The 20,800-nt window shown below is 39.9% G+C and overlaps 1 protein-coding gene across 4 annotated transcripts in view; it reads left to right on the forward strand.

Annotated features, from left to right (window-relative positions):
- grid1b (glutamate receptor, ionotropic, delta 1b) overlaps positions 1–20,800 on the forward strand; it is a 737,476-nt gene that overhangs the window by 496,014 nt on the left and 220,662 nt on the right. For all 4 annotated transcript variants that reach the window (XM_021480270.3, XM_009306536.5, XM_680591.10 and 1 more), the window contains exon 4: positions 11,449–11,654. In XM_021480270.3, the coding sequence (XP_021335945.1) occupies positions 11,449–11,654 (206 nt within the window). The remainder of the gene's footprint in view (positions 1–11,448; positions 11,655–20,800) is intronic.

Raw genomic sequence — 20,800 nt, forward strand, 5'->3', positions numbered from 1 at the left:
CGAGTTTGGTGAAGACCCGCGGAGACAGAGAGAGCCCGAAGGGGAGGACCTTGTACTGCCATGCTTGACCTTCGAACGCAAACCGCAGAAACTGACGGTGGCGTGGAAGAATGGAGACATGAAAATACGCGTCCTTCAGGTCTATGGCTGCAAACCAATCCTGAGGACGAACTCATCGGAGGATGCGCCTCTGCGTAAGCATTCAGAACGACAGCTTGTGAAGGCAATGATTCAAAACGCGCAGATCTAGGATTGGCTGGACCCACCGCTCTTTTTGGGTACGATGAAGTATGGGCTGTAAAACCCGCTCTCCATCTCGGCTGGAGGTACCGGCTCGATTGCACCCTTCGCTAGGAGGGCAGCAATCTCCTCTCGCAAGACAGGGGCGGACAGGGGATTGACCCTGATGAAATACACGCCCGTAAACCTGGGAGGCCGTTTGGAGAACTGTAGTCCGTAGCCGAGTCTGATCGTGCGTATGAGCCACCGCGAGGGGCTGGCCCGCGCTAACCAGGCAGGCAGAGCCCTCGCTAATGACGTCATCGCAGCAAGGAGCAGCGAGGAGGAGCGGGTGTGCTGATCCGGGGAGCGCGAGGGTCCCACAGAAGAGCTGGAGGAGAGTGTTTCGCTCTGGCTCCGCACCCTGACTCCTGAGAGGGGGCTTGGGGGCTGGGAGAAGGGAGACCGTCCCCCCAGCGCCCGAGAGCCGCTGGCGGAGCATGCAAGCCCTGCGAGCAGAGAGGCAGCGCATCCCAGACTGGCGGGGCTTGAGCTGTCACATCCGGGGAAGGGAGAAAATGCTCTTTGATCGAAACTTTGGTGGCACTGAAAAGTACCGTTGGATTTTGGGCCCCGCCCTCCAGCGGGGAAAGAGCAAGTCTCCTCTTCTCCGGATGGCCTGTCTCAGGGACGCTTCGCGGTCCGTTTACCGGACTTAGCGGCGCCCTGAGCAGTAGGGGCTACCGGCTTTAGGCGTGCTCGACGCGCTCGCATCGCCGGAGGCGGGGCATCGGCCGTTGGCGGGCGCCCTCGGCGAGGAACAGCGGAGGTGGATGGCTCGGCCGGGGATGGAGCGGGCTTACGGCCCCACCGATAGATGACTTTGCCCATCGCATCCGACTGCTCGCTCACCGCCTTGAACTCCTGGATGAATTCACCGACGGTGTCGCCGAACAGGCCAGCCTGGGATATGGGCGCGTCAAGAAAGCGAACTTTGTCGACATCGCGCATATCTGCCAGGTTTAGCCAGAGGTGGCGTTCCTGGACCACAAGTGTGGACATCGTCCTCCCCAGTGCGCAGGCGGCGGACTTAGTGGTCCAGAGAGCATAGTCGGTCGCCGTACGCAGCTCGTGTAACAAGCCTGGGTTAGACCCACCCTCGTGCAGCTCAGCCAGCGCCTGCGCTTGGTAGCGCTGGTAGGTGGCCATCGCATGCAAGGTGGAAGCTGCCTGGCCCGCAGCCTTGTAAGCTCTAGCTCCGAGGGAGGCAGAAAACTTACAGGCTTTGGACGGGAGACGGGGCGGACCACGCAAAGCGGGGGCGCCACGCGGACAAAGATTGACCGCAATGGCACGCTCCACCTGCGGGATCGCCTCATACCCCCTGGCAGCTCCACCATCCAGGGTGGTGAGGGCGGAGGCGGACGCAGCGCGGGCAGAGAAAGGTGCCTTCCAGGACTGCATGAGCCTACTGTGCACTTCCGGGAAGAAGGGGACGAGAGGCTTCCGCGGGGCTGGGGGATAAACCATCTCCAACCCGACGGCTGAAGCAGCCCGAGAAAGCACGGCCAACATGTCCGCTTCAGGATCCGTTTTGACGGCGCTCGCTTGTCCAGAGGGGGCGAGCGGGTCCGGATCATCGTCGGACAATGAAAGCCCGCCCTCCGATGCCGCGGAGGACATCTGATCTTCGGTGTCAGCGAGCGTGAGAGCTACCATCTGATTAGACGGATCACTCTCAGTACCCGAAGCTTGGATGGAGCGCTTGGAGGAGCGAGAGGTCCGCGAGCCCGTGGGCGGCGGATTGTCTCTCGCTGAAGCCCTCAGATCTGCCCGAGCGCCCGCTGCAGAGCAGGAGGCAACTGGGGTGGCTCGCTCTCTTACGAAAGCTAACCGCGATCTCAACTGCGCAACGGTCATGGCATCGCAGTGACGACATGAACCGCCCCCGAGCACCACATTAACATGCTGGACTCCCAAACATGTAATGCAGTGATCGTGTCCATCATCCGGAGCCAGGAAACCCCCGCAACCAGAAACGCACAGTCGGAGCGCCATCCTGAAAAGGACGTGCTGCACGACTGTGTTGCTCTTTTAGGATTTGCAACAATACGCACCGCTCTTGGAGGACCGGACCCAAAGGGACGCCAGGCAAGGGAGATACCCAGCTCGACCGTCTGCCGCTGCGTGGACTCGCTCTGGACCGGGATGAAATCGTTCTCTAGAAATGGCTGTAGATCAGCAGGAGGAACCCTCATAAGCTCGATCAGAAAAGGCTCTGAAGCGAAAAGGATAGCGTCTGCTGGCGCCAGGTGAGCTTATATACTCAGTTGATTGCTTATGCCGCTCACCTGCGCAGGCTTGCGCTGCCAAGTCATTCTTAATTGGCCCGTTCAATACTCTTTCAGACGAGTAGCTTCTGAACCGAACCTCCCCAATGCGTGGATTTTACAATCAAATCCACTTATAGTGCTGGAGTTCCCCCCGAAGGGGAACGAGGGTGCTAAAGCGAAAGCGCGCATGGACCAGGCGTGACTGAGATGACGCTCATACACAGACAATAACAAAACACAAGTACTTGATCTGAGAGACTCGAGCAGATCACTACACACTAGACAAGATGTGACTAGTGTCCGGACTCCACCACCAAACAAGACTTAATAAGACCAAAGTAGCAGAGTCTTGACATATTGGTTGTTGTGTTCAAATTCTTAACAGGTATAACTGTGATTGGCTCCAATGATAATCGCTTCACCACACTACACTTGCAGAGTTCACACTTAGCTGATGATTGATAATAAAGCGTTTGGCATGCTGTCCAGTGAGAGAGCCCTGAGCTCAAAATATCCTTGAGCTGCCTCACTCGCCACACTTACTGACTAACTTACTAATTTATTGATGTTTTAAATCAGCAAAGTCACAAGTCAATTGAAATGTTTGCCAGATAGAGTAAACCAGCAGTAGCCTACATAAAGATCTCTTTATTAAGAAAGAGGCCCACAATTTTTTGTCATGCAACATGATGAGTTTCTCATTTATAAAACATGAGAGTTGCTGGAAAAAAACGGCCTCCGGCAGTCAAACCCATGGCATCCCCAGAGTGGAAACTGAACGCCTTCCTTTTGGATTCATCTTCTGTTCTTCCCCCCCAAGCCACTATGTTTTGCCATGCTAGTAAAGTTTATTAAGCTCTCTGCCTGTCCAAAAAATCCCTGCACACTAAACCCTCTGGCAACAAATGACACAAAATGTCTTTTTCATGTTTGGGGGACCGCTGTTTTTATCTCACGCAGTAAAGTATCAACTATTTATTTGACAGATGCTTTTATCCAAAGTGACTTGCATTGCTTTCAAGGTATATTTTTTTTGTCAGATTTTATGTATCCAGGGAATTGACCTAAGACCTGGTTGTCGCTGCAACCACACTTTGTACTCAACCTTGGATTTCTATGTCCTTACAGTGCATCTTTACTGATGACAGATCAGTGGCATTTACGCCGAAAGTTGTAACCTTTGGATCACAGCCATAAGACTGGTATAAATAGGCCAGCTATTAGTCAATGCTGTAGTAGAAACCAGGCCATTGAAAACTTAAGAATGTTGTTTAAAAGTTCAGTGCACCGATTACGGAAATAATCATAACTTTGCATGGACTACCTAGGAATCAATAAGCAAGCTCAGAATGTTTGATGACCTGTCAGCTGTCAATATTTCATTCTAAACTACTGTCTTCTTAACTTAATGTCTTCAGGATCTGTTAAGTGTATGACGTGTACTTTTCATGTTACAACTTCTACTGTCTAGGCTATGGGGTAGCTGGATTATCACATTATCACGAAATATGTGGCACCAGAGTGTTGCCATATCCACCAGAGGCCACTGTGTACAATTTTAAAAATCTCAGATACGTGACTGGGCTAAATTTTCTCAGACTTGCCATATACACATTCTTCTTCTGGGTGTTTGCACCAATATATTTCTCATACACCATTTACACACCCTTCTCGTAAGTCCACCAGAACCCACACTGTACATTTCTGCCAATCTCAAATACGTGACTGGGCCACATTTTCTCATACGTGCAATTTACACGTCCTTCTGGTGCGTGTCCACAAGAAGCATACAATATGTTTTTTGTGCATAATATATGACCTTGCAACAGACCTGTAGTCCAGAGCATGTATTCCCAATGAGCCTGTGTGCTATAATAATAACAAAATGTTAATTAAAATCTGATGTACATCTTAAGTAATTGCTGAATATTTCTTCTATAAAAGCTTGCACAAATGTGATGCATATGTAGTTTGTTGGTCAATTTTCAATCATTCATTCATTCATTTTCTTTTCAGCATAGTCCCTTTATTAATCTTGGGTCACCACAGCGGAATGAACCGCCAAATTATTCATCAAATGTTTTAGGCAGTGGATGCCCATCCAGCTGCAACCGATCATCAGGAAGCATCCATACAAACTCATACACACACATCCACTACGGACAATTTAGCTTACCCAATTCACCTATGCCTGTCACATCTTTCAGTGACCACCTGAGGGCGCTGTAGTCCATCAGGACTCAGAAGGCACTACACCGTCCCAGAAAGACTACAATTCCATACATACCATGCCCATACACTGGAACACATACACTGATCTGTCATCACATCTGTTCTGTGTTACAGTTGATTATCTGGACTATATATTCTATCATTCCACCGTTGTTTGTTATCGCGTCATTTGTCTACCTTGTCTTCTTGTTACCAGTAAATCTATTATTCCAAGTTGTTGTTCCCGATCTTGCCTCGTATCTTGCTACAGTCTAGTTCGTGTTTTTCTGTCCTAGTTTCTTGTTTCGTTGTTTATTTGTTTCTTTGCATCTTGATATTTTTGGATTTTTGTTCACTGTTTTTTTGCACTACATTATATTAAAATCTACACTTGAATCCGCTATCTTTTGTTCCCGTTTTTTGTTATTGTTTTGATCACGCTTAACGTGACAGTGCCAGGACTGTCCAAACTCGGTCCTGGAGGGCCGATGTCTTGCAAATTTTAGCTCTAACTTGCCTAAACACACCTGCAAGGATGTTTCTTGAAAGCCTAGTACAGGGGTGTGCAAACTCGGTCCTGGAGGGCTGCTGTCCGGCATAGTTGAGCTCCAACATCCTTCAACACAACTGCCTGGAGGTTTCTAGTACACCTTGAAAGGGCTTGAATAACTAGTTCAGGTGTGTCTAATTAGGGTTGAAATTAAAATATGCAGGATATTGGTCCTCCAGAACCAAGTTTGGAAACCCTGACTTATATCGTATGTCTTTGGGTTTGTGGGGGAAACCGGAGCACAGAAACGCCAACTGACCCAGCCGAGGCTCAAACCAGCGACCTTCTTGCTGTGACTGCGCAACCGTGAAGCCTTGTTAATTTTTTTTTTGTTTGTTTCTCCTCTGCTAACTACTGTACATTTTGTTGATTTAAAATACACTACCTAACAAAAGGTAGTGCAACAGACAATAACTTGACTTTTGGTTAATCGTTAAAACATGGCAGAAGTTAGATTTTTCTGATGAATTATCACAAATACTGCCGAAGAACTATTGGAACCCATTGAGCCTGGACCCAATTGGGCATGGACCCAAGATCCTTATATAATTTAATCAAATTTGGTGCAGGAAAAATCATGGTTTGGGGATGTATTCAGTATGGGGGTGTGTGAGAGATCTGTAGAGTGTATGGCAACATCAACAGTCTGAAGTATCAAGACATTTGTGCTGCCTATTATATTACAAATCATAGGAGAGCGCAAATTATTTAGCAGTATAGCACATCATCTCATACTTCAGCCTCCACATCAAAATTACTGAAAGCAAAGAAGGTCAGGGTGCTTCAGGAATGGCCAGCCCTGTCATCAGACATAAACATTATGAAGCATGTCTGGGGTAAGATAAAGGAGGAGGCATTGAATATGAATCCAAAGAATCTTGATGAACTCTGGGAGTCCTGTAAGAAAGCTTTCTTTGCCGTTTCAGATGACTTTATTAAAAAAGTTAGTTGAGTCATTACAGAGATATATGGATAGCGTCATTGAAGCTCATGGGAGTCATACACACTATACACTCTTTCCACTGTACCATCACTTTATATGTTATACTGCACATTATTTATGCTAAGTGACAAGACTTTTGTCTAACAAAGTCAGACCTTATTGTCCTAATTAAATAATTAAACATCAAGGCACAGTCATGTTTTATTTTGGTAAGGTAAACCTTTCATATAAGTTACTTCTGATACCAAATGCTCGACTTGAAGTCAAGTTATTGTTTGTTTCTAAAAGACTATTGTCAGGTGGTGTACAGAAAAACATAAAATTATTTTTATTTATTTATTTATTTATTTATTTATTTATTTATTTATTCATTTTTATTCATGCTGTTATCTTGAACTTTTTAATAACAATAATAGTATTAATAATAATAGAATAACATTTAAAAAAATAAACAAATGAATAATAATAATATGACGGTTCATTCCGCTGTGGCGACTCCGGATTAATAAAGGGACTAGGCTGACAAGAAAATGAATGAATGAATAAAAATAATAATGCAGTAGCGCAGTAGGTAGTGCTGTTGCCTCACAGCAGGAAGGGAGGTGGTTCGAGCCTCGGCTGGGTCAGTTGTCATTTCTGTGTTTGAATTGCTTAGGCTAAATTGTCCATGGTGTAAGAGTGTGAATGAGTGTGTATGGATATTTCCCTGAGATGGGTTACAGCTGGAAGGGCATCTGCTGAGAAGCTAATCAGAATATTATAGTTATATCTGAGGGATCATGTGACTGGAGCAAAGGTTAATGAAATGTAACACTTTAAAATATATTCAAAGAAAACTATAATAAAATAAAAAAAAATGTAAAAAATGAAATCTTAACATTCAAAACTTTCGACTGTTATACTAAATAAGGTGTCAGTTGGCCACCTGGACTAACAAATGCCAGATCCAACTGTTTCTTCCAGTTTAGCTTGTGTATGTGTATGTGTATGTGTATGTGTATGTGTATGTGCGTGATGACTCATACTGCCCTTAGAACTACCTATGGAGGATGTCTACTCCAACAATTGCGAGCTGTTTATTATTATTATTATTATTATTATTATTATTGTGTTATTTTTTTAAATCCATGACTAAACTAGAAAATAATATGAAAAACTGAGTTGTCATTTGACTGCCTCTCCTTTGAGAATTATCCACCAGAGACCATGTTTGCTGGGATTTGTTCAGTGGTTCAGCTCTTTGATAGTCTCTTATCCTGCTCGTTATAAGTTTCCCCACAAGTGTATTGGTTAAATTTCACTGGGATTTCAACAGCTGTTTCTGAAGCAGTCAATGCTCTCTTGCCTGTCAAACTCATCCTCTTCACTGTGCACAAATACTGCAGCGCACAATGTAATGAAGGCTACAGTAGACAGTTTGTTTTGCAGAAGGATGTGCAGACTCAGCAGACAACTGTACCATAAACATTTGTACATGTCCATTTTGTAGTTTGCATTATAGTAATAATAATGATGATGGTGATAATAATAATAATAAAAATAATTATTATTATTATTAGTAGTAGTAGTAGTAGTAGTAGTAGTAGTAGTATTCTTAGTAGTAGTCTGTCTGTCAGTCTAAATCTATTTGCAAACACCTGCACAGTGGTATTGAATGGTTTTAGGCACCTGAATGTTTTAATCAGTGCTGAAAGTGCTATTGGTAGCTGAAATAATCAAATTAGCCAAAGTATTAATTAAATCAGTGCTCAAGATTCAGAGATGTGTAGAATGGCAGGTGTTTCAGTTCTGTGGAAATTGGAGTTGCCTTCTGAAGATTTTGTCTGAACTTGCCATTCACCCCATAAAAGCTTTTCTTTCAGTCAATTAGTTGCCGCTGAGAGGGTGTGATGGGCAATTTGCTTCCCAGGGTGATTCACAATAGCCAGACATACAGTATTCAAATACTTTTGGAAACCAGCAGACTTACAGCAAAAGGGAATAGTGCTTTAATTATTTCCCCCATTAAAGATCATCTTTGAGGTCTTACATCTTTAATTATACGGACTTCTTTAAGTCAATTTTTTGTTCACTTTATATTCCTTTTTTTTAGCTAAACATTTGTTGTAATAATTGTAAATCTGACAGGATAGAATTATTCTTTTATGATTGTTTGAAGGTTATTGTACATATGTAAGTGTGTGATATATATATATATATATATATATATATATATATATATATATATATATATATATATATATATATATTAGTGCTGTCAATCGATTAAAAAAAATTAACTAATTAATCGCACCTTTTTAAAACAATTAATCGCGATTAATCGCGATTAATCGCATTTAAAAAACTGAAACTTGTAATTTTGCCTATTTAAATGTAAAATTAATGTAAACGCAAGAAAAAACTATTTAAATTTAAACACGCTAAACTTGGAGGGCTCATGCTGAAAGGCAGAGAAATGCCCTGTCTTTGTCAGCTCGCGACTTCACCAGACGTTCTAAGTACATTTACAAGACACCAATACTCCGATTTTAAAATGATTAAGATAATACTCTTATTCAAATTCTACTGTGTAGCCTTAAAAGGAACCTTACCTTAAAGGAACACCGAGTCACGAAATGCGGAGGATTTTCTTTCTGTTCGCCATGCGGTATCAATTTACAACAGATGTCGAAAGTTAAAAATGAAACACCCGAAATTGCATGAAAGTCTGCATAACCTGTGATGCAACTAATTGTTTCACACTGGAACTTGCTTCCTTGGTCTTATCCACATTTATTGCATGTTAAACACACGCCCACCCCAACAGGAAGTAAAAAAAAAACTGAACTGCGTTAATTGCGTAATTTTTTTTAACGCGTTAATTATTTAAAATTGATCGCATGCGTTAACGCGTTAATTTTGACAGCGCTAATATATATATATATATATATATATATATGGGAAGCCCATGCAAATGTCAACTATGCCATGAAAAAAATAAAGGTTTTCGCCAAAATAGCAAAACCGTTTCTGTGTTTTTTTTTGTTTTTTTTTTTTTTTCTGTAGACTTGTATTTTACATTACTTAAAAAATACTCAAAAAGTCCCTGTCAGTGTTTTCAAACAATTATATTTGATTTAAAGTCATACAAGTGGCAATTTCACATCTGTAAAATCCACAACAGTGAGATGTCTCATCCATAACGGAGCTTTTCCCTCATAAATAAAAAAAATGTAAAATCAAATAAAATCAGTCATATTTGCTCTATAGTGAGTCAACTCTTCACCTTTTGATTAGCATTGTTCCTTTTGGGTTGGACAGTTTAATATACAGAATTTCTACAAACTATGTTGGCTACTGTAAACTTGCAGATTTTTTGCCACATACATAACGCATGTTTATTTTCATTTATTTCATACATTAATTTTCTTGCCGGCTTAGTCCCTTTATTAATCTGGGGTCGCCATAGCAGAATGAACCACCAACTTATTCAGCAATTTTTTTTTATGCAGCGGATGCCCTTCCAGCCGCAACCCATCTCTGGAAAACAAATCTCATCTCATCTCATGTTTATTTTCCTAATTTTAAATATGAAAAAATGTTTACAGATTTATATTTTCTGCTTCTACAACTTGTGGCAATTTTTTTTCAAAAATATAAAGATATCTTTCAATATAATGTTAACACTGTGGGCACGTACTTCCTCTGTCAATTTATGTTTTAATATTTTACAGCAAATGTCACATCTATAACGCTGGAATTTCTCATATATATAACACAAACTCAGAGGCTAAATTGTTAGGTACACCTGTCCAAATTTCTAATCAACCAATCACATGACAGCAACTCAACCCACTGCATGTAGACCTGATCAAGACGATTAGCTGCAGTTAACTTCATTACATTTTGCGCTGCAGTAGAGTGTTAAAATATGCTACATTTAAGGTTAAAAAGACGCTTTGGAAATTAAAAATGACCAAATGCTTCTTTGAAGTTTATGAGTGTACCAGATTGATGTCTTTTTGAATGTAATAAATCAGATATTTGTTCATAGTAAACGAAAATAATAATACAAATAACATCTGTTGGTCTGCTTGCTTGATTGTGTGGTGCTGCTGTAGCTGGTGTATCCAGAAAAATGAAAAAAAAATAAAAGTGTGGTCCTCAAAAATCTTTGTTCGAAGGGCTGTATGGCAATTCCACCTACCTCTAAACCTAGAAGCAAAAGATAATCAGGACACTCCTACCCATCATTCATGTTAAAGTACCAAATAGAGGGGTAAGGGGAGGTGAAAGGGTAAGAGGTAGAATTGGGATTGGGACTAAAGCAATGCAATAAACAATAATTTAATAACATTAGATGTAGCCTAAAACCCTGTTGCATCTTATGGTGCAGCTTTTTATAAAACAAAACCTAGACACTTAAAAAAATTTAGAGATAAGTGTTAGTTCAACCAAAAAGGACAGTTTTGTTATTAATTACTCACCCTCATGTCATTTAAATCGCCTGAAACCTTCCTTCATCATCAAAACACACACACACATATATATATATATATATATTTTTTTTTTTTTAATTACATCAGAGAACTCTCCTCCTCTCTATAGATATTGGTTACAAGATATTCGAAGTCCTGAAAAAGAAACAAGACATTTTCAAAACATTCCATGTGACTGCAGTAGTTGAGCTGTAATCACACAATGCTAAAAGAACCCGGTTGTGTGCTGTAGAAGTGTAAAAATTACTTTGTTTGCTCCACATCAGGTCAGGATGTGCGTTTACTACAGGCAATATGACATTATGAGTTGCGCCGATGACTCATTATAATCTCAATATTTCATACCTGATGACCTGATGTGGAGGAGAATACATTAGCATTTAAAGTTTTTGCAGTTTCAGGAAGGTTTTTATACTTACAGATAAACCACAGAAGTTACATAAGATGTTTTGACAAAGGTCTTTGATGCTTTATTAGATTTTGAGCATCTTGTGAGCATTTATTTTCATGGAATATGAGGTAGCTCTCAAATTTAATATATTATATCGAACTCTTTGTCCTGAAGATGAGTTTAAGTTTTGGAGGATTGGGGGTACATGAGGTTAAATAATTAATAAAATAATCTTCATTTTCTGGGTGAACTAAGTCTTGAAACATAACCTATTTTGACATTCTCGAACAAAACCTTAATTGCTACCTTACTATGTCTTGCAGATATCCGCGGACTGCAGGTGTTTCTAGACCAGACATCAAGACAAGGTTTGGATGTGTCTTTGCAACGAGTGGACAGGAACATTAGCGGCGTGTTTTCCAGTTTGTTTACCTCGATGCGCACAGAGGAGCTGAACCGCTACAGGGACACTCTCAGAAGAGCTATCCTGCTTTTGAGTCCTCGTGGAGCCCAGGTCTTCATCCATCAGGTTTGTGCTGCTATTAATGCATTATTGATTTGGTTGTTAGTCTTGTGACAATTTTGGTTTAGATTGGTTTTACTGGACTCCCAGTTAAGAAATACTCAGGGGGCAGTAGCAGAGCACATTGATCTGTCTTGGATCTGTCTCATTTTATTATGAACATTACACTGCATCAGAAGACTTTAAACATGCATATATGCTGTTAATGTATTGACACATTTCTAGGTTTATTCAGATGTTGTTTTTTTTCTGCAATTTGAGTGCATTTTACCGCTTTTAGACCATTTGTTATGACACCCCATAGACTTCCATTCATACGTAGGCAAATGTGACAGACTGGAAACACAAGCTCATGGGAAAAGTTTCACAGTTCACTGCGCTGCAGAGTTCAAGATTGTTGAACTCTGACCTGCAAAATCGCATCACATGACCGCATGAGACCAATCAAAGATCAAAACATGACCTCTCTGGACAGAAATGTAAAATATGTACTAATTGCTCACTTTTTTTAAATGTCTAATAATCTTGTGTAATCCCGCCCCTTTTTGCAGCACCGTACAATAACATTTTGCATGCTCAAAGTTTGAACACGGCATTAGTGTGTCGATGGTGCTTAAATAGTCCAAGAAATCAGTGAGGATGATCTGCAGCTGCGTGTGTGAAATCAAGGAGTGATCTGGAACTGGTGTGTGAGTGCAGGACATGATGGGATTTGTAGTTTGGTATAATGACAGGGATATTAAGGGCAGCCTGCGGGTGATCATAAAAGTATGTACTTTAAGAAAAATTGGTATTTATCTTAAACACAGAAGCAGCAAATACATATTTTTAAGGCTTTTACTCAGGAAGTGGCAATTAATTTAATCACCTCACGGTGGTGGCTGTTTATAAGTAGTGGAAAACTTTTGATGAGTGTAGTTTACATGCTATGTTTTTAGGTCAGACATTGTCATATAGAGTAATTAAAAATCAACAAAGTGATATTTGCTTAAATCTAGCACAAATTAAAAACACCTAAAAGTGTCACTGGGCTTGGTGATCTGTATATACCCGGCAGGCACACAACATCATAAAACATTAATATTAGGTTAGATTTAGGTCTTTTTGACAGCTTTTTGACATCCAATAACAACTTCAAATTACGTTGATATTTATGTTGTGTTGGAAAGAGACCAAAATCCTGTCTGACAGATATTGTTGCAGCAGCTTAATGTCGAAGGCTTGGCATCTCAACGCACGTTTTTACGCACACAACCAATGTCCAGTCTTGCTTTCTCTTCAAGTTTAAATTCACTTTATTTAACTTATTATAAATACGTATTATAAATACAATTAAATATGTTGAACCCTTTAGCGACCTCAAAGGTGTGTGAGTTTGGTGTGGTAAAAACTGCATGCGTTCCCTTCCTCAAGTCTTCTTCTCTCATGCAAGAAACACCGACTTTAAAACCCTATGTGCACATATTGCCCCCAAGAGGTGACAGCCCAAATTACATTTAAGTCAACATATAGGTTCCTACAGATATCATAGTGGTAACAGCCATGCAGTGTCAAGGTGTAACATGATTAAACATTGACATTTGGTTTATTTTAGGTTGATTTTAGGTTGGACATTGAACATTGATGTCGGCCTGATGTGGGTTCTGACGTCAACCCGATTTTCAATTCCAAACAAAATCCAACATTACCGGTACTTTGGGGTACAATGTCAATATGATGTCATGTTGACTTCCTGTGCCTGCAAAGTATACACATTTTATGTTTTTTCAAATAACGACAGTTTACAGTCTTGGTCTCAGTTTTAGTCTTGGGTTTGAGTAAGTTACCACCAAAAGTAGGTTTATGTAAACAATTCTAGTGAATCAGGAAACTTACATGTTCATTTAATGGGCCACAATTTAAAAAAAAAAAAAAAAGGTTGAAAACCACTATCTTAGACCTGCATATGATATTATGTTGGTTCAGTTTATATATAGAAATATGGGAATTTAATTCCATGAGTTGGAAATCCATATAAATAATTTTTGTCCCTGCCTAGAGGACAACCTGAGTAAAAAAAAGGTCTGGTTATGCCCTCAAAACCTGTCACTGTAGTTGCACCCCTCTGTAATGACTGTACAAATGACCTGACAGGTGGCACACCTTCACTGTCATTATCTCAGCATCTGAAGTATTCTCATCTACTGATCTGAGGTCATACACATCAGTTAACATCACGCTGCAGCTATAACAAGCTCTGTGGGATATCTACTGGAATCACTCACTTATCCTGGCGAGATGCCCATCACTGCCAAAAGCACAAGCATGGCTTTCTCATGCATAGGGATTATCCCATAAGACAATAATCAGCTATCTGTAAACTCAACTGCTTATGGGGAATCAAGTGATTTTTTATTTGAAATAAAAATAAAAAAAAGATTAGCTTTTAAAGCTGCGTCTATTTGACTGTAAAGATGAACAGAACAGATAAGTAGATACAGAATGGATGGATTGCGGGCCTTACATGCAGTTTGTTTTATCACACAATGAATTGTGTTGGTTTGTTGTTTGTGCTTGTGGCATTTCATAGTAAAAAATTTGCATTCAAAAGCAATTCTTGCTCCACCATTTTGTTACTGTGTTGTTGTTAAGTTTCCTTAACAAATGGTGGCAAAAAAGTGGTAGGGTTTAGTTTGCTATTTTGGTATGGTGAATTAAGATCGATTAGCACAGTTTTGACATTGAAATTACAGGGACAAGTATCCCAATTGACTTGAATTTACCCTAGTTTTGACTGTGGAAACAGAAACAAATGCATATAACACTGTACTGTACCAAAAAGTATCACTCAGTGGAAACGGGCCTATAGTCAGAATCAGAATGTTATGTATTTGTCATCTTTAAAGCTTCTAAGTAAATTTCCATCTGATGAGACATTTTTTGGTATTTAGAATCCTTAGTAAATAAACAACAGTTTAAAGCAGATGAACTGCCAAGACATGTACAGCAGCCTCAAGTCTTAATTCAATAGTACGTAAACCCCATCAAAAGGTGTAAAGGTTTTTTTAGACAGTGATACTGCCTAATTTCCTCACCCCCTGATTTTGTATAAGAGAATCTGGTGTGGCATAAATCCATTTGCTTTATCATATGACAACAGATAAAACCTTCACAGCAAAAGCACCATCTAAACAGTCGCCTGCCCATTATTTTCCAGGGAGTTCCATTATGTCCCTAACATTGGTGTATTTGTTAATGGTTTCTTTCTCATAACTGAGAAATGGCTTGTGACCAAGGGCAATCATCTTGTTGCTAACTTGGTTGAATTCCATTCACTTCTTCATTGTCTAGTTAGAGTAATAGGACCAACCCAGGCTAATTCTGATTACGTACTCCATATGCATTTCTGGAGAGAGCAAAATATGTCTCATGAGTTACTTATTCAGCAGTTTTTGTTTGCACCAGAGGCCGCTGTGTTTGCTTTTTCAGATCTCAAATTTCTCCCGCCAATGCAATTTGTACCTGCTATTCCCATGTTAATGCACTAAACACCATTGTCAACTGCCTAACTTACTGACTGACCAACCGACCAATCTCAAAACCAGTATTGTTTTAAAAAGCGCTGTTTTGCCTGACCACCTGCTTCCCTAAACCCAACCACAGTGTTTTAAAAAGCAATCCAGAAGAAAAAAGCCTCCTGATTTTTACCACATTTGCATATTTTACCACATTCTCACCCTGTTATTTACTTTTTTATTTTATTTTTAAACTTTTGTTTTAGTCTTAGCTGGTTTCTGGAATCATTATTTGCAGAATGTTGCTGCAGTCAACTCCCCTCTGCTTCTTAAGTCCGCCAATGTACATGTTTAGCGACCAGACAAACTGGTAACGGCAGAAAAGCCGACACTATGGAGGTAAGCGGTCAGCTGGTAAGAGCAAAAAGGAACGGCATCATATCGCCCTATAGTGTTCATTTTAAAGATGAAATGCAGCTATACGTAGCTCTGGATGCATAATTTGCGATATCCAGAAATGTATATAGGGCTACGTTTTCAGAATGAGCCTATGTTGAATAGGATAGTATCCAGTTGTTGTATTGCAGAGGGTAAGCCTTTCTTGTATCCCTCAGAACTATCTGATGATCATTTTGATTCATACATTTGACAATCAAAGTGTGTGAATGCAAGGATTTTGTTTCCCTCCTTCTCTTAAAGCAATGTACTCTCTCAATATTGAGCTCACAACCATTTAGAGAAGGCATCCACAGTGGTAAAATAGTGTTGAAAAACCTTACTGTGTGTGCTATCTCTATTCAGATTCTGGTAAATCTCATCTTTAGTTTGAAAAGCACCTTTTGCCTCTTTTTTTATTTTATTATTATCATTTATTTATTTTTTATTTTTTTTGCATGTGTGAAACCAAAGACCCATTTCACAAGATGGTGGTGATGTGTTTAGCGGTCATCATGATTCTTAAATGCTTAAAAGTTTTCAATATTTAGATTTAAAAAAAAAAATATATATATATATATATATATATATATATATATATATATATATATATATATATATGTAAATTTTTAAGCTGCACTTTGAGTAATGTCATCTTTTTATCAAAATACAAATAATAGTAATAATTAGGCATGTAACGGTATTGTAAATACTGTCATACCGCAATATTAATTTTTTTCGATATTACCGAAGTCGCATGACTAGGTAAAACTATAGGTCTTCTAAGTAAATTTGCTCAGGCGAATGAAGCGAACGGGAGGTAGCTTAAACTACATTTCCCATCAGCCCCGGCGTGGCCATAATCCTTTGCGGTCTGTTGTCGCTACAGATCCAGTAATGCGGAAATGGAGTGTGCTGCTAGTAGCAGAGATGAAAAAAAGATGGAAATGATCGAACCTAAAGCGGGTGTTGTCGCCGCGCGCGTGCTGAATAGCAGTGTTGTCGCTCGCGTTCTGATCAGCTGTGTTGTCGCGCGCGTATTGTAAAGCGCCGAGGGGGGGTTGAGCGCGCATACTCAAGAGCGGTGTTGTCTACTGAAGGGCTGGACGGAGGGTGTGTCGCGTCGCGGGGGCACTTTTGATCGTTTTGGAAGGGCATTTTCTATCCAAGACTAAAAAGGGCAAGTGCACTGCACAGGTTGAGCCCTATGTGTGCACGAGCCTGCAAGTTGGGGAATACGACTAATAGCAGTCATGGGGACTGCAGAAACACAGCACACTGTTCAGATTGATGCAGACATTGACTTGTAACGCAAAGAGACCTCTATCTCACTCATGGTTTGTCTTCTCAAGTGGGGGAAAGACAATGCACAACGTTACCCACTGCTGTCAACATGGGCCAAGTCATATCTGTCCCAGAATCCTCAGTCCCAAATGAGAGGGTTTTTTTCTGTTGCAGGGGACATTGTAAATACCCAGAGATACCAGCTTTTACCAGATTATAGTTATATGATAATTTTCCTTTAAACCCATCTCTATCTAAGTAAGTGAGTGAGTGATTAAATGTTGAATGTGATGAGTTTTCAACACTACTAAATTGAAACTTTATTTTTTAACATGGTTTAATAATTTTTTGTTATTAAAATTGAAGTTGCTGTTTCAAAGCTTACAGATAGATGGCTAATTTGTATGTCATTGACACTTTTGGCACTTTTTTGGAGTATTTTCAAAAGTTTTGTTTTTCCTGTAAATGATTCAATAAATACCGTACCTTGACATTCATACCGAGGTATTACCGTACTGTGAAATTCTGATACCGTTACATCCCTAGTAATAATAATAATAATAATAATACTAATAATAATAATAATAATAATTATTATTATTATTATTATTATTAGATTATAAATTCTAAACAATTCTAATTTATAGAATAATAACATAATAATAATACCGTAAATGTATTAGTTACTCCTAAAATACATGCAAGTAAGTGGCTGGTGATTTAGAAAAAACTAGATTCAACTTTGTAGTTACTTTCACTATGTGTATCTGATATAAATAAAACACATCGGCAAATTATATTTGAATGGATTGTTAGACTTTCTTTACAAACAATAAATGTATTGTTTTACTAGTACTTGTGTGTATCTACATGTCTAAAACACAAACGTTGCGTAATTGTGATAATATGACACGTCTTTCTTTGGCTCAATCACAACCAACGCATCAAAGCTCAGTTTGAATTTTTCAGTTGTCGCTCTGGGTTAACGAGCTAACGCTAACTTATCATACTTGTAAAGCTGGATAATGAGTAAAAACACCAGCACCAGGGACTTTAAGTTCTTCACTTTAAAATAGACAAAAGTAGGACTCTGTAGTAGAGTTCTGCGCGGGACTAAATTTTGAATCTCGCTCCCGCCCGCACCCGCCAGGTTTTAGGCCGAACCCGACCGCTCCCGCTTATATTAAGAATTTATTGTCCCGCTGCCTGACCCGCCCCGTTTTCTGGCCGCCACGCCCGATCCCGCTAAAGAGCGACGGGTGAACAAAACCGAAAATCCCCCAGCTATACAGTCCAGACAGCCAAGCTGTCTGTACAAACACACACACACACACAGCACCAAGCACACACACACACACAGACAGACAAATCCCTGTCTCAAACGCACGCGCGCGCACTAACACACACACAAGCACCAAGCAGACACACAGGCGTTTGCTGTTATATCAACTCAAAGGCTTGTAATACCATGTATCAAGTACCAATGTAATACCATAAGGTTTTATATAAAGGTATATAAATACTGAGTCGAGCCAGCTCCGGGCCGCAGCGCACATTACTCTCGGGCCGATTCCGATACTTACGGCCGCCGCATCTGGCCCGATTGATTGATTGACTCACTCGCTCGCTCTGTCTCTCTCTCTCTCTCTCTCTCTCTCTCTCATTCGCATAGCAATATCTGCAATAATATAGCTAGACAGCCCGCTCCCGTCCCAAATTAAACCCGTTACCGACCGCTCCCGCGATTTATTCGGAAATTTATTCCCGCGCCGCAGAAATCTGGTCGGGTCCTGCGGCGAATTCAGACCTCTACTCTGTAGTGATATACCCTGCTGCTGAACTCCCTTCCTTCTTTTCCCTGTCTATGAGGCGCAGCTGTATCAGACCGTGTTTCCTCAGCTCCGTGCTGATCTAAAGTGATTTTTTAATAATCAAACGTCCCCATGTCCCCTTAAATTTTTTTAATTAATTTTTTGCGATTTTATCGATTCATTGTTGCAGACCTATTATTGACATTGTTCCCTTTTCTGGCTACCATTATTTAGTCTCAGGCATTTTATTTTTCTGAAAGTCATGTTAACGCTATAGAGGAGTTTTTCTTTTGATAGATGAGCAAATTGCATTGCAAAAAAATCTATTCATTTGTGGTACTCTCCCATTCACTGCACTCCAAGTTTACCCAATTATAATGACTGCTGAGAAATCCGGAAATGTGAAAAGGGTCTTTATGTAGCTCATGCTGTCTAATGTCATAATTTGTAAACCCCTACAGTTCACTCTGCCCATGGACTTTTCCCCAACCCTTCAGGATCACTTGCAAGACTGCTGACAGATTCGTTAACCTGCTTGATTTGACAATTCATCTGTTAGTTGTGGTATCACCAAGTTATCTACAGCCTTTTTTACTGCTGTCAAAACAACTGCATTGAAGGGTTTCATGTTGTTTTGTCAAGGCCTGTTTACTAGCTCTCAAGATGGCAGGGTCAAGGTCCTCAGCTGATTTCATTGCAGATTTGCTGGTATTAAATTGAGTAATCAACTGAGTAAATAAAATTTTTTTATGAAATGTATGGGCATTTGAGGACAAGTCTGAAACTTACTGAAGCTACATTTCTGGTCGAGGTCATGCGACTCTCTCTTTTGCCATAGTTTTGAGAGTGTTTTCACTGGTGTGCACTACGCCTGAGCCAGCTGTCATGTTCTCCTGTCATCCGTGACAGGTTGTGCTTTCCAGCCATCAGCTCACAGATGCCACTTGAGGTTTTTCTTAAAGACATGTTTTAGATTCTTATATGATAACTCCATTTAGTTAAGCCCACAACAACACAGAACACCATTTATGGTCAAATAGCTAAAAGTTTACACAGAGGGTTCTTAATTTCAGTTCAGCTAAGGATCTGAGACATTCTTGTCTTGTGTGAGGTATGGGGGGGGGGGGGGGGGGTTAGGTTTTTAGATGCACTTGTGTTAAGACTGAAATCGATTTTTGTAAAAAATTGCTCTATTTTTCGCACTTCAGATCTTGTTAGATTGGTAGAAGTGTGTATTTCACATAAGATTGTATTCCGCTATTTTCCATTTTGAAAGATTCACTTTGAAAGCTGTAAACAAAAACAGTGTAACAAAACTGCAGAAAAAGCATGCTTACTACATGATGCAAACATCAAAATGTATTAATGTATTATTATTTGTGTTTTGTTATTTATTTCCTAGTCTGTATAATTGTATTTTAGTGTTCATCAGTGTATCCTTTTGAGTATTGTTATCAAAACTATTTGTACATCAGACGTGGTTTATTTATTTATTTATTTATTTATTTATTTATTTATTTATTTATTTATTTATTTATTTATTTATTAATCTGATCATGAGACTTTGTTGCACAAATTATAATATTAAAATTGTTCTAAAAAGATTTTAAATCTAATAAAATAATATCTGTCTATTCACAAGTTCACAAAAAAATGACAAGCATACATCTAAAATAAAACAATGAACCTTTTAAGGGTCAATATAAATTTTAATTTTAAGGGGCCAATACTTTTCAGCATGTATATAAATCATTTACCTACAGTGTATCAACAGTGTAACATTGCTATGCATTCATTCATTCATTCATTTTTATCACAATATTTTGTTGTACAAATTATCATATTTATTTTTTCTACAAGGTTTTTAGATCCACAGCCATATCATCCACTGCCATATCACCCTGCAGCCCAAGCCAGGTTACTCACTAAAGCTAAGCAGGGCTGAGCCTGGTCAGTACCTGGATGGGAGACCACATGGGAAAACTAGATGACTGTTGAAAGTGGTGGAAGTGGTCTGACTCTCTGTGGTCAATTAAAATCCCATGGCACTTCTTGTAAAGAGTAGTGGTGTAAGAGATCCTCACCCATCATGTCCTCCTAATCATCCCCATCCACCTAATTGGCTCTA

This window comes from Danio rerio, chromosome 12, assembly GCF_049306965.1.
Source record: "Danio rerio strain Tuebingen ecotype United States chromosome 12, GRCz12tu, whole genome shotgun sequence".
Classification (NCBI taxonomy): Eukaryota; Metazoa; Chordata; class Actinopteri; order Cypriniformes; family Danionidae; genus Danio; species Danio rerio.